General features: G+C 43.9%; 1 protein-coding gene across 3 annotated transcripts in view; it reads left to right on the top strand.

Annotated features, from left to right (window-relative positions):
• Nucleotides 1–24,265, top strand: part of taf1 (TAF1 RNA polymerase II, TATA box binding protein (TBP)-associated factor) — a 164,940-nt gene that overhangs the window by 53,963 nt on the left and 86,712 nt on the right. For all 3 annotated transcript variants that reach the window (XM_068047497.1, XM_068047494.1, XM_068047496.1), the window contains exons 9-13: nt 4,170–4,401; nt 4,736–4,858; nt 7,913–8,080; nt 15,756–15,883; nt 20,569–20,676. In XM_068047497.1, coding sequence (XP_067903598.1) covers nt 4,170–4,401; nt 4,736–4,858; nt 7,913–8,080; nt 15,756–15,883; nt 20,569–20,676 — 759 coding nt within the window. The remainder of the gene's footprint in view (nt 1–4,169; nt 4,402–4,735; nt 4,859–7,912; nt 8,081–15,755; nt 15,884–20,568; nt 20,677–24,265) is intronic.

The following is a 24,265-nucleotide window of genomic DNA, read 5'->3' as shown; positions in this document are numbered from 1 at the left end:
AATGTCTGCCACTGCTTTATACCCTGTCCCACTGTGTATCAACTGTTAGGGGGCCTGTTGACGATTTCCACCAGTGACTTCTTCCCTTGCTATTTCTTATCTCCACCCAAACTAATTATACTTCTTGATCTTCTGAGCCAAGATCATTTTTCAATATTGTGCTGATCTCATCTGTTAGTAATAGAGCTACCTCACCTCCTTTTTGTTTCTGCCTATCCTTCAGAAATGTCAAGTACCCCTAAATATTCAATTCCCAGCCTTGGTTACCTTGAAAGCACATCTCTGTAATGGTTATCAGATAATACCCATTTATTTGCTTTCATTATGTCCCCCCCCCCCCCAACGCATTTACTGTAGTATACATTCTTTGCTTCTTGTGGTCCCACAAGGAGACCTTGGGCCTCTCTTCCGTAGGCTCCCAACCCACCCCAACTCTTATTATTCCTAATCCTCTTCCCCAAACCCCCACACCCCCAATCATTTGAGTGAGTCCTCGGCAGCAAACTGCCACTTTGTGATTTCCCACGCTTGGCTGCTGGCCTCCATATCATTTCTGCCAGTGTTGGGAGATGTGATTGAACCTCGGGACTTGAAATTTTATTTTCAGGGGGAGGGTGGTGGTGTGGGGTGACAGGTTGCTGCCCACTTCCTGCCCTGTTAAAATCAATTTTAAAACACATTTAAACAAGGTGTCATCTGTGACTTAGTTGGTAGCACTGTTACCTCTGAGTCAGAAGGTTTTGGGTTCAGGATCTATTCCGGAGACCTGAGCACAAAATCTGGGCTAACACCCCAGTGCTGCACATTTGGAAATGCCATCTGTCAGATGAGACGTTAAACTGAGGCCTTATTTTCTGCTTGGGTAGACGTAAAAGATCCCATGGCACTATTTCGACGAGTAGGGTGTTCTCAATGACCTGGTCAATATGTATCCTTCAAACAACGTCACTAAAAGAAACACAGATTATCTGGTCATTATCACATTGTAAATTGGTTATCACTTTTCCTACAGTACATCAGTAACTACACTTCATTGGCTGTAAACTGCTTTGGGACATCTCGAGGTCATGAAAGGTGCTATATAAATGCAAGTCTTTATTTATAACTCATTCCCAAATCCTTTCAATTGGTCAGTGGCCATGTTTCTTCGAAGGTGCATGCATGCACAGCCACGCAGTTATCTGGAATGTACAATGCATTGTAATAAGGATGTGTTTGCTGACAATGTCACGACTAGATGGCACACTACTACCGCGTGCACAATTGACTGAAATGTCATTGCGACGTCTCAGGCGACTGCCAGTAATAAAGATGGTACTGCTCAATTTGGCACAAATTGCAAAACCCCTCCGCCCCCGCCTTCAGTGCCTGCTTCACCATTCATCGCTCCCAACTGTTTGGCACTTCCTCCTGCGCCAGACTGCTTGTCACTCTCTCCTGTTGCTCCCAACCGCTTGGTGCTCCCTCCCACTGCTCGGTGTTCCCTCCCATGCCCGTCTGCTCGCCGCTCACTCTCCAACCTCCCACCTGCTGCTCAGCACAGCGCTTGCTTCTCCCCACCCCACCCCCCAGCTTGCTTCCCCCACACTCCCGATCGCTCGTCACACGGTGGCGTAAAATGCGTGCTGACATCAGCATGCACGGATTAATGATAGCAAATGTGGGCGCACTTGGGATGTCAGGAGACACAATGTTGTAATAAACACTCTGCTCACAACAGCAAGCTTGAGCTGGAGGCGGGATTGACCACTAAACTGTAACAGCAAAAATGCAAGCAGCTGGAGAGTGGGATAAAGTGCAGTTGTGATTGGAGAAGCATTGTGCATGTGACAGGGAATCTGTGATTGGAGGAGCAGCGAGCATGGGAGAGTGGGAAACTGCGATTGGAGAAGCAACGAGTTCGAGTATGCCTGGTAGGGTGGGGGGTGGTGTCGAAATGTGAGTAGGAAGAGGGGACGGCAAAGAGCCTGACAAGGCCTCAGAGCCCTGCGTGAGACTGTGCTTCAGAAGATCAGGTGTTCTGGATTTATTAGTCATGGATTGCAGGAGGGAGAGAGGCTCGGGGAAAATTCCCCAGCAGCCAGGTGGCTTGTGAGTGGAGCAGTAGAAGTTGATTAAAGTGATCGGATTGGCAGAACATTTTGTTGCCAGTCCTGGATTAGAGCGAGACACAGGTGAACTCACATTTAGCAGCTCTGTGGTCCAGAACGCAGCCTAGAGCTGAAAGGCCCACAGTAGGCATGGCTCATCAAAGACACACAGCCGGAGATGAAGTTGATCAATGAGTTTATTCTCAAGGAGTACTTAATGCTTTCTGACAGGCAGATTTATGATGCGGATTGGGTTGTTGATCATGTATATGGACCATGGCCAATGAGCGCCTAGCTTTAGCATTGACGGAGCTACACATACCAGCCTGGAAACCGCAAGTTAATTGAAGCAGTCTAAGTTAATCGATAATGATTGAGAGACCATATTATGATAGTTTGGTTTCACTGTTTGTCAAGATGAATAGATATTTAAGGTTGTTTATGATTTAAGCCCAGACATTCATACTGTGTGCATCATTGCTGCTCCTTTTTCATATCATCTACTCTCCTAAATGTGCGAGCCCTTGTGTATGGAAAGGAGAGCTAGCGGTCCAAATGTGAGCAGAGGTAGAACATGATGATGTGTGATTTGAGGTAGAATGGGATGTATGAGGAGAGTAAAATAGGATGCATGTAGAATGGAATATGTGTGAGGAAACGTAGAATGGGACGTGAAAGGAGGGGGAGGGGAGTGGAGAAGAATGGGACGCGCGTGCAAGGACTGGAGTGGAGAAGAATGGGACGCGCGTGCAAGGACTGGAGTGGAGAAGAATGGGACTCGCGTGCAAGGACTGAAGTGGAGAAGAATGGGACGCGCGTGCAAGGACTGGAGTGGAGAAGAATGGGACGCGCGTGCAAGGACTGGAGTGGAGAAGAATGGGACGCGCGTGTGGGGGAGACGAGGGTGGGACGCATGTGGAGTGCGGGGGAGAGGAAAATAAGTAGGACGCGTGCAAGGAGAAGAGGAAGAGTGGGATGCGGGAAAGGAGGAAGGAAGAAAAGAAAAAAGGTTGTACATGAGAGGGTATGGGAAGAAGATAGGGTCATGTGGAGAGGTAGGAAGGGACGTGCACAAGGTGTGGGGGGGGGGGGGTTAGAGCAAGGAAGAATGGGATAGCGGGTGGTGGGTGGGGTGACTGTGAGTGAGGGAGGGGAGAGGAAGAATGGGTCAAAGGAAGGGGAGGAGGAGAAGTACGACAATGATGAGCGCATACATGCGAGAAGAATGGAACCTGAAAGGGTCGGGGTGGGGGTGGGGGGGGGAAGAAAGGGACGCGAGTGACGGGGGATGCGCGAGAGGAGTGGGGGGGCGGCGGGTGTGGGGTGCTGCAATATTAGAGGTGCTTTCTTTTGGATGGTCTGATAACCCAAAGCCACATTTGTTCAGGGCAACGATAGCAAAGTGATAATCTTACTGGACTAGTAATCCAGAGGTCTGCACTAATCCTCTGAGGAGATGAGTTCAAATCTTACCCAGGCAGCTGGGAGAATTTAAATGCAATTAAAAAGTTTGGAATAAAATGCTGGTCTCAAAACTGCTGAATTGTTTCAAAAACCCATCTGGTTCACTAATGTCCTTCAGGGGAGGAAATCTGCCGTCCTTACTTGGTCTGGCCTACATGTGACTCCAGACCCACAGAAATGTGATTGACTCTGAACTGCCCTCTGAAATGGCCTAGCAAGCTACTGAGTTAAAGCGCAATTATGGGTGGACAGTAAATGCTACCTTACCAGCGATGCTCACATTGCCAAGAATGAAATAAAGAAACACGCCACTATTCAGAGCAGAGTATGGTTGTCCAGGTGTCCCAGCAAACATTCATTGCTCAGTTAATATAAAAACCGATTAACTGGTCATTTATCTCTTGGTTATTTGTGGGATTTTGCTGAGTGATAAAACACTGGTTTAAATGTAATTCATTGGGGTGTCCTAAAGATATGAAAGACTTTATTTAAGTGGAACTGGTTTGTTCTTTGTTGACATTCTATTATAGCAGTGCCTGTCCTAGTAAAGCACCCAAGTTTGATGTTTCTACTAGTGGTGTCATTGATTGTAAATATCGATGTACATGATTTTAGGAGCCGTCTGAGGAGATGGAGAAATCGACTGATGAGAAGGAGTTTCAGAGTGAAATGGAAGCTCTTCTGGATGAGCACTTCCTCATGGTCACTCAGCTGCCTTGGGAAGAGGACATTATTTGGAATGGCGAGGATGTCAAACATAAGACTACAAAATCCCAGCGTGCCAGCCTAGCCGGGTGGTTGCCGTCCAGCATGACTCGAAATGCCACTGCGTACAATGCACAACAAGGTATGAGCACTTGTCGCATTCTGCTAATTGTTGTGGATTAGAGCTCTTTACCAGTGGGGACATGTAGGTGCATAGGCTGGATTGGCACGCTTTTCACAGCTATTTATCATGTTCTGTATATGAAATGGACAGGAGCCAAAATCATCACTCGCCAGACAGCTACTAACAAAAAACAACTGTTTTCAGGCCACAGAAAAGCCAGCAACATTCATGTACTATTTGTTTATTTTCGGTTAATTGTAAGTTGTATATTTTTCTTGTTGACGGTCTCCATCTTTAGTAACAGTTTCCTTTCCAACATCATTTCATGCACTTTCATTTGTTTTCTGTTAAGGGCTCAACCGCGGCACTTCTTGGTTGTCGAATCCTGTGCCTCCCACACCAGTTCAGAAAACTACAATGCCAGGTCCTCCAATCCCAGCCAAAGGGAAGGACAAACATGCACCAGAGCAGCATGGTATGGCACTTCAGCAAACAGTGCATGTGTTTTATTGGGGACGAGGAAGGAATAGTAGGATGGGAATGTGTGTGTGTTCGACACTGGTGGGTAGATAGTTGCAGACAGGGAAAGGGTGTGTATTCTGGGAGTGGGGTGAGCAAGGATGTTTATTATTCTGAATGCAGAGGAGTTATAGCAGGTGAGGTATGGTAAGCATGTTACTCTTGGAGTGGCAGGCTGAGGATAAGAAAGTATAGTATTTGTTGGAAGGAAGTGGGTAGCAGTGAACTGGGGAAGAAGTGTATATTGTACAGCAGGCAGTGCTAAGAGCATGCTGGGGAAGGTAGAAGCAAGTCTTAGGGTGTTTAGTATTACAAGGTGGGGGGTAATGGTGGATTTAGGGAGGGGGACCTTAAAAAGATTTTTACCTTTAGTTTTTAGTTGATAAAATATTATTCACTTCTACTGAAATTGCGGGAGTTCCTCAGGGTAGCTTCCTCAGCCCAACTATCTTAAACTGCTTTACCAATCGCTGCCCCTCCATGATAAGGTCAGAAGTGGGGCTGTTTATTGATTTTTAAACAGTCTTCATTATCCATACATAATTACTCAGATAATGAAGTAGTCCATGCCTGCATGCAGCAAAACCTGGAAAGATCCAGGCTGATGCTGAATGTTCCTTGCCACCTAAGTGCCAGACAATGACCATCTCAAACAAGAGAGAATCTAACCATCTCCCCTTAATGTTCAATGGCATTACCATTGCTGAATCCCCCACTATCAACATCCTGGAGGTTACCATTGACCAGAAACTGAACTAGACCAACCACATAAATACTGTGGCTACAAGAGCAGGTCAGAGGCTGGGAATTCTGCGGCGAGTAACTCACCTCCTGACTCCCCAAAGCCTATCCACCATCTACAAGGCACAAGTCAGGAGTGTGATAGAATACTGTCCACTTGCCTGGATGAATGCAGCTCCAACAACACTCAGGAAGCTCGACACCATCTAGGACAAAGCAGCCTGCTTGATTGGCACCCCATCCAACACCTTCAGCATTCACTCTCTTCACCCCCAACACACAGTGGCAGCAGTGTGTACCATCTACAAGATGCACTGGAGCAACTAACCAGGGATCCTTCGACAGCACCTTCCAAACCCACGACCTCTACCACAGAGAAGGATAAGGGCAGCAGATGCATGGGAACACCTGCAAGTTCCTCTCTAAGCCATACACCATCCTGACTTGGAAGTATATTGCCGTTCCTTCACTGTCGCTGGGTCAAAATCTTGGAACTCCCTTCCCAACAGCACTGTGGATGTACCTACACCCCAAGGACTGCAGCGGTTCAAGAAGGCAGCTCACCATCACCTTCTCAAGAGCAATTAGGGATGGGAAATAAATGCTGACCAAGTAAGCAATGCCAAATCCCATGAACCAATAAAAAAAAACTTACTAAGGCTTCTTCAGCAGCACCTCCCAAATCTGCATCCTCCACCACCTAGAGGGGCAAGGGTTGCTTCTGAATGAGAACATCACCACCTCCAAGTTTCCCTCCAAGTCACACGCCATCCTTACATGGATATATATCACCATTCCTTGATTGTTGCTGGGTTAAAATCCTGGAACTCCGTACTGAACAGCAATGTGGGAGCACTTGAACCACTGCAGTCTGTGTGTTGAAAAAGGCAGCTCACCACCACCTTCTCAGGGTGAGTAGAACTGGGCAATAAATGCCAGCCTTGCCAGCAATGTCTACATTCCAAGAACGAAGAAGAGCTGAATTCAGTGAGCAGAATCGTGCAGCAAAATATTTGTGTGGGTTAAAATGAAAAATAAATTTTGAACTTCTTAATTGAAATTAGAAAACGAGTTTTTGTATTAAAGAAAAATTATAGGATTGTGTTGCGTGCTCTATGAATTATTTTGTTAAAATTCTTTAAACATTTTTAATGTGCAAAAAATACTGTGTGAACAATTGGTGTTTAGTGAATCACTTTCATTCTGATCTCTCCTTGGTCCCTTCCTATTTCTCATCCACTTGTTGCTTGTCCGTCATCTAGTATTGGATAAGCAGAAATTTCCTCCCATTAGAAGACTGAAGCCATTGTCGTTCACAAACTCCGTTCCCTGGCTCCAGCTCCACCATGACCACTGCCTTAACCTGTTTGCTGCTGAAAACTTCATCCAAGCCTTTGTTAGCTCTAGCCTCAACCATTCCAATGCTCTCCTGGATGGCCTGTTATGTTGCACACTCAGTAAACTTCCAAACATATGAACAGTGACAGACAGGAAAAGACCCTCTGGTCCATCCAACCTGTCCCACACAATTGAAATACCTTATGTATCATGATAGTGTACACTGTGTATCCCATCCAAAACCATTTGATCTCCTGGGAGAGATGAAAAACTGGATGAAAACACAGGCCAATTTTGGGGGGAAAATTCCGGGAAAATTTGAGCTTATCCAAAACTTTGCTGCCCGTATCCTAACTTGCATTAAGTCCTGTGTAACCATCACCTCTGTGCTCAGATATATATTGGCTCCTGGTCTGGAAGTGCCTTGGCCCCATGCTGTGGAATTCCTTCCAAAACCCCTCTGCCTCCTCAACTCCCTTCCCTCCTTTAAGATGCCCCTCCAAGCCACACACCATCCTGACTTGGAACGATATCTCCATTCGTTCATTGTCACTGGGTCAAAATCCTGGAACTCCCTTCCTATCAGCACTGTGGGTGTGCCTGCACCACATGGACTGCAGCGGTTCAAGAAGGCAACTCACCTCCACCTTCTCGAGGGCAATTAGGGATGGACAATAAATGCCAGCGATGCCCACATCCTGTGAAAGAATTTTTAAAAAGTGTGTTTGGCCAAGCTTTTGGCACCTGCCCTAATATCTCCTGTGGCTCGTTGTCAGATTTTGTTTCCTAACACACCTGTGACGTACCTAGGGACATTTTACTCCATGATTGTTATATAAATTAATTTTTATTATGTATTATTAATAGTGGATGATGCCACAAAGACAGTTTAGTAAAATTCTTCATGCTTATTGTCTCTTTCCCTCACTAGCCTGCCAAGAAGATGATAAAACTTGGTATTCCATCTTTCCTATTGATAATGAGGAACTGGTGTATGGAAGATGGGAAGATAACATCATCTGGGATGACCAAGCCATGGACAAGATTCTGGAACCGCCTGTGTTAACTCTTGACCCTAATGATGAAAACATCATTCTTGGTATGTCTTTCTGGAGGCACTTTACAGCAGAAAAGCCTAAAAACAATTTACAGCTCCCCAGACTTAACAGATTCAGGATGATTTTAGTACAATACAGTACAGGATAGAACCTAGACTATGAACCAATCACAGCTCTGAAATGTTGGCAAGTCATGATTTGGATAATTTTTTTTCAGTGTATGTCAGAGATGATAGTCAATCATGGCTGACAGTGATGTTGATTTCATATGACTACTGAAAGTAGAGAGCAGTAGAATAGAGTATGATTATTTAGGGCTGAGCTATATAAAATTAGATTGAAAAATTCTTTTTGGAATAAGAGAAAGTGAGTTTTTAAAAAATATTTTTAAGTGACTGATGGGGTGTTGTTGCATAGTGTCATGAATTATTATAACTAATCACACCCGTGATTCCATGCACTGATCTCCCTGTTTGAGCCACACCATTCAGGGAAGCTCTGATGAGCTCAGATATTTCTCAAGATGACCCAACATTTGCCAGTGTCTCACACTTCCTAGCAGCTGTCTTAGGATCACATTGAAAGAAGCTGAGACAGAATGCCTGTCTGTTCTCAGCTGGAGATGTTGTGATATAAGAGAACTTAACAGTTGAAGCAAATGAAGGCATTGTAAAAAAGAAAAGGCACTGAATACCTTGCATATCATTCATCTTAATAAGAACAGATAAATTAAATTGACAGTGAGGTCAGGGCCCAGGTATTGAGTTGCTGTATCCCAGCTGGCAAACTGTTAGCCCTGTAATTCCCAGACCTGAGAGTTTGTGATCTCATGGGACTACCTAGTGAGGCTCTTAGGCAGCTCCCTAGTCTTGCGACATCTAGTAGAGAATGGTGGCTAAGCTTAAAGCTAAATAATAAGAGGTCAGTCATCTAACGGGCAGAGCAGGTTCCTTCAGCATCCCGCTCCACAATCATTGTTGAATCCAGCATGTGAGTATAAGACACAAGGCTGCAATATTTGCAGGCATCTTCAGCTGAAAGTGCAGAGTTGTTGATCCAGATTTGGATGCAAGAGCTGAATGTCAGATGGTAATTGAGAATGGCAATATTTTACCAACTATGGCACCAAGGACCTCTAGCAAAACTGGTATCAATAGGGGCTAAGGTAAAAATCCTCCAGTGGCTGGAGTTAAACCTGACTCCCAGGGAGATTGTTGTGGTTATGGATGCCAATTATCACAGTGCAGGAAATAGCTGCAGAAGTTTCTTAGGGCAGTGCCCTTGGCACAACCATCTTCAGTTGCTTCATCAATAATCTTCCTTCCTTGACGAGGTCAGGGACAACTTTCTTTGCTGGCGAATTCTCCAGTGTTTAGCTTCATTCACAACCCCACTAGTTATGAAGTGACTTACGTCAGCCGAGAGCAGTACTTGGACAGCATATGGGCTTGGGCTGATAAGTGGCAAGTAACATTTGTGCCACAGAAATGTAATGACCAATTCCAGCAAGAGAAAGCCTTCCTACTTCTGACCTTCATTGGCACCATCATTGCCAAATTTCCGCCATCAACATTTGGGGGTCATGACCGTGACTGCAGATGTTCCAAGGTTGTGAAATGTGCTATATAAATGCAGGATCTCTTTTTATGAGTTGGCTCAGCAGTGATGTCCTCACAGTCAAATAACTTGTTGACATTTACTATTCAAACTAATATATGAAGAATTGAGCACTTGGGTGCAAGAGCAAGAAGGCTGCTGACAACTCTGAAAACATCAGCAAAGGAGAAAATTGGAGGAAAAAATCCATTCCATTTAGTGTGAATTTTGGGTTGCATGAGTTTGATATTGGCTTCTAACTGCTGTTCTGATGCTGACACACTTGACCGTAATGACCTGAAAACCTCCCTAAAATCCTAGTTATAGTGTGTGGATTGACTGATTACAGAAGAAACAGTTCTTGAAAGACAAACTTGTGAAAGAATTTGCAGATACAAGCAGTTTTGAGAAATTTGGAAACTGGTTAAACATTGCATTAGGGTAACTTAAGGGATGTCTTGGTTCTTAAACATCAGTTATTGGTAACACTAGATCAGTATATTTGACAATCGCAGAAAATATTTTTTCATTAAGAACACAGTTGCATTGATGCGTAGGATGTTTGTTCAGTCTTCATATTTTGTTGCCATCTAAACAGCAATTGCTTACATTGGATCAAAAACTCATTAGTGTATCATTATTGTCCATTTGAAAGTTCCGATCTTACTGCTACAACGTAATAGTAAAAGAAAAAATATTTTTTTTAAAAATGTCATGTACAGTTCTGTTTTTAAATTAAGGTGTCAGCCTTGGCCTAGTATTCAGACTCTCTCCTCTGAATCAGAACGTTGCAGTTTCAAGTCCCGCTCCAACATTTGAGCACATAATACAGGCTGAAACTGCAGTGTAGTACTGAAAGTGTGCTGTCCTGTTGGAGATGTCAGGTTTTAGATAAGACGTTAAACCAAGGTTCCATCCACTCTGTCAAGTGGATGTAAAATATCTAATTAAGAAAGTAATTAAAGTAAATTAACTAATAGCATAAGTAACAATGGCAGGACAGGTGTTAAGTTACAGCTGTGGTATGTGGGAGTTTTTGGATGCCAAGGCGATCCAGGACAAACAGATCCAGTCTGCCGAAAGTGTAAGCAGCTAGTGGAATTCCGGATCAGGATTATTGCTCTGGATGTCGAGCTGCAAATATAAGGGAGGGGGAGAAATACCTGGACACTTTGTTCCAGAAGACGGTCACACCTCTTAGAACATTGCCATTTGTTTTGTTCAGCACTGAGGGACAGCAGGATGTGACCATGAGTGAGGCAGGTTAAGGGAACAAGCAGACAGTAGTGAAAGAGCCTCAGACTTTGCAATTGTCAAACAGGTGTGAGGTGTTCTCAGCCTGTGTGGACGAAAGCGAGGTCTGCGAGGTGGATGAGCAGACTGGCCGTGGCATTGTGGTACAGGAAGCCATTCAAGTGCGGGGAGCAAAAAAGGAATGTAGTGATAGTATAGTGAGGGGGATTGATACTGTTCTGTGCAGCCAAGAGCGTGAGTCTAGAAGGCTGTGTTGCCTCCCCGGTGTCAGGGTTCGGGACATCTGCTCAGGGCTGGATAGGAACTTGGAGTGGGAGGGGGAGGATCCAGTTGTCGTGGTCCATGTAGGTACCAATGACATAGGTAGGACTAGGAAAGAGGTTCTGCTTAGACAGTATGAGGAGTCAGGCATCAAACTGAAGAGCAGAACTGCAAGGGTAATAATCTCTTTCCCCAGTACTGGTGCCAGTGCCCCACAAACTGAAACCCACTTCTCCCACACTAGCCTTTGAGCTACAAATTAATTTCACTAATTTTATGTGCCCTCTACCAATTGGCACATGGCTCAGGTAATATTACCTGCATCCTCCTCACAGCTCACACTCCCACCCAGCTTTGTGTTGTCTGCAACCTTGGAAATGTTTGCATTTAATTCTCTCATCTATATCATTAATATATATTGTGAATAGCTGGGGTCCTAGCACTGATCCCTCCGGTACCCCACTCGTCACTGCCTGCCACTCAGAAAAAGACCCGTTTAGTCCTACTCTTTATTTCCTGTCTGCCAACCAGTTCTGTATCCATGTCAGTACCTTACCCCCAATCCCAAGTGCTTTAATTTTGCACGCTAATCTCTTATGTGGGACCTTATCGAAAGCCTTCTGAAAGTCCAAATACACCACATCCACTGGTTCTCCCTTATCTATTCTACTAGTTACATCCTCAGAAAATTCCAGTAGATTTGTCAAGCATGATTTCCCTTTTGTAAATCCATGTTGACTTTGTCTGATCCTGTCATTGTTCTCCAAGTGCTCCGCAATTATATCTTTTTCAATGGACTCTAGCATTTTTCCCACTACTGATGTCAGGTTAACTAGTCTATAATTCCCTGTTTCCTCCCTACCTCCTTTTTTAAGTAGTGGGGTTACATTAGCTACCCTCCAATCCATTGGAACTGTTCCATAGTGGAGAATTTTGAAAAATGACCGGCAATGCATCTACTATTTCAAGGGCCACTTCCTTAAGTACTTTGGGATGTAGATCATCAGGCCATGGAGATTTATCAGACCCTTCAACCCTGTCAATTTCCCTGACACCATTTCCCTACTAATACTGATTTCATTCAGTCCCTCCTTCTCACTAGACCCTATGTTCCCCAACATTTCTGGGAGGTAATTTGTGCCCTCCTTTGTGAAGACAGAACCGAAGTGCGTATTTAATTGGTCTGCCATTTCTTTGTTCCCCATTATAAATTCCCCCATTTCTGTCTGTCAGGGACCCATATTTGTCTTCACTAATCTTTTTCTCTTCACATATCTATAGAAGCTTTTACAGTCAGTTTTTATGTTCTCTGCATGCTTACTCTCATACTCTATTTTCTTCTCCTTAATCCTCCCTTTGTCCTCCTTTGCTGAATTCTAAACTGCTCCCTCAGGTTTACTGCTTGTTCTGGCCATTTTATATTTCTCCTCCTTGGATCTAATACTATCCCTAATTTCTTTTGTAAGTCACGGTTGAGCCACCCTTACTCTATTATTTTTTGCCAGACAGGAATGAACAATTGTTGTATTTCATCCATGTGCTCTTTAAATGCTTGCCATTGCCTATCCACTGTCAACCCTTTAAGTAACGATCCCCAATCTATTATAGCCAACTCACGCCTCATAACTTCATAGTTTTCTTTATTTATATTCAGGACCCTAGTCTCGGAATCAACTCTCTCACTTTTAATGAAGAATTCTATCATGTTGTGGTCGCTCTTCCCCAAGGGACCCCGCACAACAAGATTGTTAACTAATCCTCTCATTACACAATACCCAGTCTAGGATGGCCTGTTCTCTAGTTGGTTCCTCAACGTATTGGTCCAAAAAAAACCATCACATATGCACTCCAGGAATTTCTCCTCTACAGGTGGAGGGATAGCATTGTTAAGCAAGGATGGCATTGGTGCAGTTGTTACCGATGACCTTGGTTCAGGAGATCAGGATGTAGAATTGGTTTGGGTGGAGATGAGGAATAGGAGAGGAAAGAAGTCACAAGTGGGAGTGGTCTACAGGCCCCCGAACAGTAATCAATGTAGGACGAAGTATACAGGAAGAAATATTGGGTGCTTGTGATAAAGGGACGGCAATAATCATGGGTGGTTTTAATGTACATATAAACTAGAAAAATCAGATTGGCAATTGTAGCCTAAATGAGGAGCTCATAGAATGCTTTGGAGATAGTTTCTTCGAGCAGCACGTTTCGGAACCAACCAGAGAGCAGGTTATATTAGACTTGGTATCGTGTACTGAGACGGGTTTAATTAATGACCTCAGAGTAAAGGCACATCTAGGTAGCAGCACCCACAATATGATTGAATTTTGCATCCAGTTTGAAAGAGAGAGGAGTGGGCCTAAGACTAGTATTTTAAACTTAAATAAGGGCAACTGTGTGGGTATGAAAGCTGAGCTAGCTGAAGTGAACTAGGTTACTTGGCTAGGAGATAGATCAGTAGAGAAGCAGTGGCAGGCATTTAAGGGGATATTTCAGAATACGAATAAGTATATTCCTACTGTAAAGGAAAATTCTAAGGGCAAGACCCACCTTCCATGGTTAACTAAAGAAGTTAAGGAAAACATCAAACTTAAGGAAAAAGCATATAATTGTGCAAAGATGAGTGGCAGGTCAGAATATCAAGAACGGCAGAGAATGACGAAAAGGTTAATCAGGAGAAAGGAATTGGAGTATGAGAGGAAGCTAGCTAGAAATGTAAATATGGATAGCAAGAGGTTCTACAGGTATTTAAAAAGGAAAAAAATAAAGTGAGAACGGGGAGTTAATATATAAGGAAATGACTGATGAAGTGAAAAACTATTTTGCTGCTGTCTTCACTATAGGGGATACAAAAATTATTCCAGTAATAGCTGTAAATCAGGAGGTGCAAGAGAGGAACTTGGTGAAATTACAATCACCAGGGAAGCGGTACTGAGCAAACTGATGGAGCTGCGGGCTGACAAGTCCTGGGTCCTGATGGGCTTCATCCTAGGGTCTTAAAAGAGATGGCTAATGAGGGCGTAGATGCGTTGGTGTTAATTTTTCAAAATTTGCTAGATTCTGGAAAGGTTCCATCAGACTGGAAAGTAGCAAATATAACCCCTCTATTCAAGAAGGGCGGGGAGGCAGAAAACAGTTAACTATAGGCCAGTTAACTTGACGTCTGCCGTGGGGAAGGTGTAAGAATCGATCATTAAGGAGGCTATAGCTGGACACTTAGAAAGACTCAAGGTAATCGGGTCCTTTTCTGATTGGCAGGATGTGATGAGTGGAGTCCCACAGGGGTCTGTGCTGGGGCCTCAACTTTTTACAATTTATATCAATGACTTAGATGAGGGGAGTGATGGCATGGAAGCTAAATTTGCAGGTGACACAAAGATAGGTAGGAAAGTATGTTGTGAAGAGGATGTAAGGAGGTTGCAAACTGATATAGATAGGTTGAGTGAGTGGGCATAAATCTGGCAGATGGAGTATAATGTGGGAGAATGTGAAGTTGTTCACTTTAGCAGGAAGAATAAAAAAGCAGAGTATTACTTAAATGGAGAACGACTGCAGAATTCCGAAGTGCAGAGGGATCTAGGTGCTTTCGTGCATGAGTCACAAAAGGTTAGTATGCAGGTACAGCAAGTAATAAAGAAGGCTAATGGAATGCTATCCTTTATTACGAGAGGAATTGAAAATAAAAGTAAGGATGTTATGCCTCACTTATACAGGGCATTGGTGAGACCACATCGTGAATACTGTGTACAGTTTTGGTTTCCTTATTTAAGGAAGGATGTAAATGCGTTGGAGGCAGTTCAGAGGAGGTTTACTTGATTGATACCTGGAATGAGTGTGTTGTCTATAAGGAAAGGTTGGATAGACTGGGCTTGTTTTCACTGGAGTTTAGAAGAGTGAGTGGAGACTTGATTGAAGTATATAAGATCCTGAACAGTCTTGATAAGGTGGATGTGGAAAGGCTGTTTCCTCTTGTAGGTGAGTCGAGAACTCAGGGGCACGGTTTTAAAATTAGGGATCGTCCTTTTAGCACAGAGATGAGGAGAAGTTTTTTTCTCTGAGGGTTGTGCGACTTTGGAATTGTCTGCTTCAGAAGGTGGTGGAAGTCGGGTCATTTAATATTTTTAAGGGGGTGGTAGATAGATTCTTGGGCAAGGGGTGAAAGGTTATCTGGGGTAGATAGGAGTGTGGAAGTCGAGTCAGAAACAGATCAGTTATGATCTTATTGAATGGCGGAGCAAGCTCAAGGGGCCAAATAGCCTACTTCTGCTCTTAATTCGTATAGTTGTATGGTAAGATCCCATTGTACTAATGAAAGAGCAGCAATGGAGTTCTCCCAGCGTCTTGCTAACATTTGTCCCTCAGTGAACATTACTACAATTGTTTAATTGGTAAGTTATCTCACAGCTGTTTGTGGAACCTTACTACATGCAAATTGACTGCCTTCTCTCCCTACTTTACAACAGTGACTGCATTTCAAGCATACTTAATGGTTGTGAATTGCTTTGGGACATCATGAAGTTCATATAAATGCCAGATTTTGCATTGTTTATTCAGACTGGTATTGAAGTGTACTATTACATGGACATTTGTACCTGCTTTGTTTTATTCCAGAAATTCCTGATGAGAAAGAAGAAATGACATCTAACTCTCCTTCCAAGGAGAATAAGAAAGAATCATCAGCTCGCAAGAGTCGCATCCTGTTGGGTAAAACTGGTGTAATCAAGGATGAGCCGCAACAGGTCAGGAGGCTAAAGATAAAGTTTTGCATGCAGATGAGAGACGATGTAATGAAGTAATGATTTCTGTTGATAGTTTTTCAAAGTCTGTTATTGCATAACACTATCTGTTTGCAATATCAGGCTGAGACCACAGAAAAACTCATTTACGACTTGTTGCATGAGTATTTGCAGATCCTTTCATCAGACTTTGTAGCTTCACCTATAAATGCAAAAGGCCCCTTAACATCCATTTATCAGGTGGTACAAAGGCATCTAACTGCAGTAGCTAGTCATTTGTTCAGGATTGTGCAATCAGGGCATACCACTAACTTCACTGATTAATGCTTTCTTGTCTGACAGCTGGCAGCCATCCAGTAAATGCATCCAAAGGAGGCTAGCTCAACCAGTGCTGGAACCAGGTCCTCTCTCACAATATCAGATATATTTATTTCTCTTACATCAACTGTTCTACCTCCCTTAGGAAAATAAGAAATAGGAGCAGAAATAGGCCACTTGAGCCTGCTCTGTGATTCAATAAGATCATGGCTAATCTTTTACCTTAGCTACACCTTCCTGCACTGTTTCCATATCCCTTGATTCCCTTATTATCCAAAAATTTAGAGATTTCTGTCTTGAATGTATTCAACAATTGAGCATCCATAGCTGTCTGGGGTCGAGATTGCCAAAGATTCACAACCCTGTCAGCTGTGGCTCAGTTGGTAGCATTCTTGCCTGAGTCAGAAGGTTGTGGGTTCATGTCCCACTCCAGGACCTTGGCACAAAAATCAAAGCTGAGGGAGTGCTGCACTGTCGGAGGTGCCATCTTTTGAATGAGACATTAAACTGAGGCCCAGTCTCAGGTGGACATAAAAGATTCCACGGTACTATTTCAAAGAAGAGCAGGTTAGTTACCCTGGCCAATATTTATCCTTCAATCAACATCCCAAAACAAATTATCAGGTCATTATCGTATTGCTGTTTGTTGGAGCTTGCTTTGTGTAAATTGGCTGCCACGTTATCTACAACAGTAACTACACTTCAGAAATACTTTATTGGCTGCAAAGCGCTTTGGGATGAACTGTGGTCTTGAAAGACGCTATATAAACTGCCAGTTTTTTTCTGGGAAGTAATTTTTCCTCATTTCAGTTCTAAATGGCCAACCACTTATTCTGAGACTGTGACCCCTAGTTCTAGATTCCCCAGCCGGGCGAAGCAGCCCGCCAGCATCTCCACTGTCAAGCCACTGAAGGATTGTACGTTTCAAAGAGATCACCCCTCATTCTTCTAAACTCTAAGGAATATAGGCCCATTCCACTCAGTCTCTCCTCATAAGACCATTCCCTCATCCCAGGAATCAGTCTGGTGAACCTTTGTTGCACACCCTCTCAGTATATCCTTCCTAGGTAAAGAGACCAAAACTGTGCACAGCACTCCAGGTGTGGTCGCACCAAGGTCCTATACAATTGCAATAAGAGTCCTTTACTATTATACTCCAATCTCTTTGTAATAAAGGCTAATATACCATTTGCTTTCCTAATTGCTTGCAGTACCAGCATGTTTGCTTTGTGATTTGTGTACAAGGACACCCAAGTCTCTCTGAATACCAAGATTTCTCAGTTTTTCAACATTTATAAAATATTTCGCTTTGTCATGTCAAGGGGGTAGCTTCACATTTCTCCTCATTATATTCAATCTACCACATTCATGCCCCTCACTTAGTCTGTCTAAACCCTATTAATCTCTTTGCATCCTCCTCACTATTTGCTTTCCCACCTAACTTTGTATTATCTGTAAACCTGGATGCATTGCACTTGGTCCCCTCATCTAAATCCTTGGTATTGATTGTAAATAGTTGAAGCTCAAGCACTGATCCTTGCAGTACTGCACTGATGACAGCTTGCCAACCTGAAAATGACCTGTATTCCTACTTACTGTTTTCTGTCCGTTAACCAATCTTCAATTCATACTACGATATGACCTCCAATCCCATAAGAATGAATTTTGTGTAATAACCTTTCTTGCAGCACTTTACCAAATGTTCTTTTGAAAATCCGAATACACTACATTCACTGGTTCCCCCTTATCCCACCCTATTTGTTACAATCTCAAAAAACTCTAACATGTCAAACACAATTTCCCTTTCATAAATACAGAAGCAAAATACTGCAGATACTGGAAATCTGAAATAAAAGCAGAAAATGCTAGATATACTCAGCAGGTCTGTCAGCATCTGTGGTGGAAGAAACAGTTAATGTTTATCCTTGTTGACTCTGCCCCGTCATCTGGTCCCCAATAAAAGATTATAGTATTTTCTCCACTACTGATGTTATGCTACTGGTCTCTAGTTCCTTGTTATCTCTCTTCCTTCTTTCTTGAATAGTGGGGTTAGGTTTGCTACCGCCCAGTTCATGGGACTGTTTTTGAATCTGGAATATCAAAACCAATGCATCCATTATCTCTGTCGCCACTTCTTTTCGGGTGTAGGCCATCAGGTCCAGAGAATTGGTTGGCTTTTATTACCATTAATTTCTCCCGGTACTATTGGTTTACTAATACGAATTTCCTTTAGTTACTCATTTTCACTAGATCCTTCGTTCCTTGTTGTTTCTGGAATGTTTTTGTTCCTTCAACCATGAAGGGGGGAAGAGAGAGAGAGAGGATGGGCGGGGGTGGGGGGTAGAGAGAGAGAGAGGATGGGCGGGGGTGGGGGGAAGAGAGAGAGAGAGGATGGGCGGGGGTGGGGGGTAGAGAGAGAGAGAGAGGATGGGCGGGGGTGGGGGGTAGAGAGAGAGAGAGGATGGGCGGGGTGGGGGGTAGAGAGAGAGAGGATGGGCGGGCGTGGGGGGTAGAGAGAGAAAGAGGATGGGCGGGGGTGGGGGGTAGAGAGAGAGAGAGAGAGGATGGGCGGGGGTGGGGGGTAGAGAGAGAGAGAGAGAGAGAGAGAGAGGATGGGCGGGGGTGGGGGGTAGAGAGAGAGAGAGAGAGGATGGGCGGGGGTGGGGGGTAGAGAGAGAGAGAGAGAGGATGGGCGGGGGTGGGGGATAGAGAGAGAGAGAGGATGGGCGGGGGTGGGGGATAGAGAGAGAGAGAGGATGGGCGGGGGTGGGGGGTAGAGAGAGAGAGAGAGGATGGGCGGGGGTGGGGGGTAGAGAGAGAGAGGATGGGCGGGGGTGGGGGGTAGAGAGAGAGAGAGAGAGAGGATGGGCGGGGGTGGGGGGTAGAGAGAGAGAGAGAGAGAGGATGGGCGGGGGTGGGGGGTAGAGAGAGAGAGAGAGAGAGAGGATGGGCAGGGGTGGGGGGTAGAGAGAGAGAGAGGATGGGCAGGGGTGGGGGGTAGAGAGAGAGAGAGGATGGGCAGGGGTGGGGGGTAGAGAGAGAGGATGGGTGGGGGGGTAGAGAGAGAGGATGGGTGGGGGGGTAGAGAGAGAGGATGGGCGGGGTTGGGTGGGTAGAGAGAGAGGATGGGCTGGGGTGGGGCGTAGAGAGAGAGGATGGGCGGGGGGGTTGAGAGAGAGGATGGGCAGTGGGGGACGGGGAGAGAGAGAGGGACGGAGGATGGGCAGAGGGGGACGGGGAGAGAGAGGGAGGATGAGCAGAGGGGGACAGAGAGAGAGAGGGAGGATGGGCAGAGAGGGACAGGGAGAGAGAGAGAGAGGATGGGCAGAGGGGAACGGGGAGAAAGAGAGAGAGGGAGGATGGGCAGAGAGAGAGGGAGGATGGGCAGAGAGAGAGGGAGGATGGGCAGAGAGAGAGAGGGAGGATGGGCAGAGGGGGACGGCGAGAGAGAGAGGGTGGGCAGAGGGGGACGGCGAGAGAGAGAGGGAGGATGGGCAGAGGGGGACGGGGAGAGAGAGAGAGAGGATGGGCAGAGGTGGGGAGGGAGAGAGAGAGGATGGGTAGAGGGGAGGATGGGCGGGGGCAAGAGAGTGGGCGAGAAGATGGGGGGGAGGAGGATGGGCGGGGGGGGAGAGAGAGAGGGAGGATGGGCGGGGGGGGGAGAAAGAGAGAAAAAAAGTGAGTGTGTAGGCAGAGGGGAGGAAGAACACAGAGAGATCACTCCTGACAGATGGACATCTATCCGGAATACTCCGCATTACTACAATAAGTGTGCAGGCAACCGTTGACTACTTGTAGAAGCAAAAAAATGCCAGGTATCTCACTAAATCAGTGTCCAACATAGTGATGAGAAAGTAAGTCAATAAATTGATTTTCTCATTTAAAGCTTCTTCATAAAAAAGCACATTTATTGTTTTAATAGCAAGATAAATTTTTAATGGCTTTATCTTCCTGAAATTCTTACCGGCCCCCAATGTAAAGCAAAAATTGTAACGTAGCCCCCCCCACCGTGCATAAAGGTTGGACAACCCTGATTTACAGCATTATCGTTTTTTATTATTGAAGAGAAATGTTGGTATTTGTTAACATGTGCATATATGTGTGCCAATAGTGGTGAGTTGCACTCACACATCTGTCAGTACATAGTCACCTATGCATGCCAATATTTCATATGTGTACACTCTACCTTCTGGTTTCTTATATGCTTATACTCTCTTTTGCACTTTCACCAAATGTCAGATTGGGCTTTTTATCCCAGTGGTACACTTGTGCCTACACTTCATAACCAGTTATGATCTTGACCATGCAAACCATAGTATTGGCTTAAAAAAATATTGGTACTAGCTTAGCCTCCTCCTTATTTTTGATAGAACATGTCACAGCCAGAAGTAAAGGATCCCTGGAACCTTTCAAATGATGAGTTTTACTATCCGAAACAGCAAGGACTGCGAGGGACATTTGGAGGCAACATTATCCAGGTGAGTAGAGCTGGGCACTTGTGTTCTCCCCAACTGTGGGGTTTATTTAGTCATGCTCCAGAGCTGTACAGTCACTAAATTATAATTGTAGAACAAAAAGGAAGGGATATAATCTATACCACAAAGGTTAGGGAATCGCAAGCGGGAACAGAAATCCTTGTCACTTTTTTTATTGTGATTAATTATAATAAGTAGCCTTCCTGTCACCTGCTTGAGATTAGGAACTGACTCGGATTTGAACCTTTGACTTTTAGTTTCTATGGCTCAGCTGCTTACTGCCTTAGAAGGGAGTGCCAAGTTAGAGAAAAAACAGAAAATGCTGCAAATGCACAGCAGACTAGTTCGGACAGAAGATTATAACCTCTTTTCACTTCACAAATGTTGAGTTATGTGCTGTATATTTGCAGCATTGTAAGTTTTTGCAAAAGCAAAATACTGCGGATGATGGAAATTTTCAATAAAAACTGCAGGAAATACTCAGATCTGGCAACATCTATGGAGAGAGAAAGAATTTAACGTTTCGGGTCTTACATCCGAACCTGATGTTCGCCAGAAGCTTTCATCAGTTCTGATGAAAGGTCACAGGCATGAAACCTTAAACTCTTTCTCTCTCCACAGATGTGGACAGACCTGAGTATTTCCAGCATCCGCAGTATTTTGCTTTTCCTTTTGGGTATTTAATCCAGATTTACTTAGTACGAACCATGTCTGTCAGAGCACCAGAGCAGATGCAGTATTAGATTTTTTTTACAAAGAAGGATAGAAGACCAGCAAGAAGCTTGGAGAAATCAAGTCGAGGTGACAAAAGTTAGATCAGGATTTTTGTGGAAGTGTCGATGTCAGAATAGAGGTGGCGGATGTTACATGGGTCAAAGTGAGCAGTCTTGGTGATGGATAGGATGTGTCGTTCAAGGGGTAACAAAATTACACGTGGGTCCATTAAACCCAGAAGTGTAGCTAGGGAGGAAAATGGAGTCAGTGGTGTTAGAGAAACTTCCAAGCCTGTTTGTGAAGATGACACTGAGACTAAGATGCTTTGGTGGAGACTGTTTATTGCTTGGCTACAGAGCTTACTTCTCCACTCCTAACACCCAGCCAGTGCTGTCTGGCTCTTTAGTTAATTGTACTCAGATGTGTGTATATATATTTATACAATCACCTGTTCACCCTATTTACATTAACAGATGCCCCTCTTTAAATAAAAAGTATATGTAAAAAAAAAGAGACAAAATAATGATAGATACTGAATCTATCTAGCATACTGTATATTAACGGTTTTTTTTAAAGAAAAAAGGGGAAGAATCACAAAGCAATCTTAACTTTAAAAAAAAATGTCCATGTTTTCCTAACTCATCGTAACACAAGATGGCCCTCTGAGGACATCCAACAATTTCTTTGAACAAGCACTTGTCTTCGTAAAACAATCTGACTGATGATTTGCATCGATCCATTTTATTTTGGAAATTTCTTTTCAACATTTCCTTTATACTCGATCAATCCTCAACTTCTTTTCTGTACCACTTTGTCAAATGGTCATTGTCCCAGAGAGAATGGTAAAATATAATACATTCTATAGGAAAACCTCTCAGATTGCTCCTTATATAAAGAGTTGCTTTAAAATACTCAATAAATACATACCCATATCTATCACTTCTATCAGTGCAAGTGTCTCAGCTTTTAACTATCCTGTTAATTTTCTTCGATTCCCAGGTTAATGGTCAACATTTATCATTTCTTCCTACCAAAAATATAATGAACCCTGCTGCGCTCCAATAACCATCGGGAAGATTAGCGTGTGAGGCTTCGCTAAAAATGACTAATTTCAGTTCTTCTGGGTCACCCAATGCTGGAAACTTGAGTGTACATTTGTCGAAATTCAATTTCTTCAATGTCTTATTTGCTTTCAGCACTTCCAACAGCAGCATGGTGCTCAATTCTAATACATCATAGCAAGCATTCGGCCTAGTTTGTGTGCATAACCAGTTTAATTGCCTGATTAAGCTCCTTAACTCGTCTGCTTCTTCCTTCGTTGTAGAGTCTTCCTTTTGTGAGGATCTGGCCCAATTTATTGGGATCCTATTAACATTCTCTAGGTAAGACTGTTGATTTAGGGTTACCCCCAACTTAGTCAGACTAAATATTCAACCCTATATATTTAAAAGCTCCGGAAGCCCAATTTAAATTTTAAGTTCCTATAGAACATTATTTACCACAAATTTCTCAAATGCTGCAGATCCTCCCCAGAGAAAATTGTCTATGTGCATCAAGAAAATGCCTGCTAGTTTTTCTTCATAGTACCAATAAAACAAACATCGCTGGATCTGCTTTTAGCTGACTTACATTTCCATGAGTGTCGCTAAAAGGGCTAGGAAAATCCTCAAACTTGCTTTTCCTGCTGTTGGGGAGTCTACTTTAAATTCTTGGTCGTCGAGTCGTTCCTCAAATCCCTGAGCTACAAGTCTGGTCGGACCTTTATATGTACCATCGGGAACATCGGACCTTTATATGTACTTTCTCTGTACAGATCCATCTGTGGGACAATGCTGGTTGCCCTCTATCTGGCACCTTCGTGTATACGCCAAACTCTCTCCAACTGTTACGTTCTTTGTTTTGCATCCTTTACCAACTTACCATCCAACATGTTAGTAGCCACTAGAGCTTCTCGGTCGTAAGGGCTGCTACTTGTGGTGCTCTTTGCCTGCTCTCTGGTCCTAATAGGGGACGTGGTTTCACGAGCAAAATTTCCAATACCCTCTGGACTGCTACTACTTGAGCTGTCCCTCCTACGACCAGACTTCCTTTCACAAGTTTGTGACCTTTTCCTTGGACTATCATCTTCACTGCCTGAACTTACTGTTTTCTGGCCTTCCACATTTTCACTTCCTTTTGCCAATTTATCAGTCTGATATCCTGTCCCTTGTCTTGCATATTCAGCCAATGTTTGTATTTCCCTGTGGCCCTTCCTATAATAGCAGCTTCCCTCCATTCACTAGTCCCTTCTGGGATACACATCACTCTATTCCCACCTTTTGATTGTTGACCTTGGGCATAAATGGCCTTATCTTGATCTTCACTCGCACTTGGTCCACTCTTAGTCTGTTATCTGCCACAATCTGTTGCTTGTAAAGATCTGACATATGTGCATGCGCAGTACATGGTGCATCTGTGTCCATCATTTGTTCAGATTCTGTTAATGTATAATCATTGCTAATAAGCTGAGGAATATACTCTGGCCATGTTGCAAAATTACCGTTTTGTCATCAGTTCCTATAATGTTTCCTGGGCCTCTCCATTCTTTCTGCCCTTCTCTTTTGTAATACACCCTGCCCCCAGTATTAAAATTCTTTTCTGATGGTCTGATCCAATACCTCAAAGCTCTGATTTTTTTTCTGAAACCTCCACCTTTAATAAATGGTCTCCCTGCATGCATGGCATTCAAATGTTGTGCAAAAATGTAACTAATTGTAGTCCCCCCTAAAGTTGGTGGATGATCATACATTATAGAAGGTATTTTTGGATTCCTGCCATAAACTAATTGATAGGGGCTGTAGCCCTGAACTATATGAAGCATGTTTTCTGCATGTACTGC

The sequence above is a fragment of the Heterodontus francisci genome, chromosome 15 (genome assembly GCF_036365525.1).
Source record: "Heterodontus francisci isolate sHetFra1 chromosome 15, sHetFra1.hap1, whole genome shotgun sequence".
Lineage (NCBI taxonomy): Eukaryota > Metazoa > Chordata > Chondrichthyes > Heterodontiformes > Heterodontidae > Heterodontus > Heterodontus francisci.
This window is presented reverse-complemented; position numbering and strand designations above follow the sequence as displayed.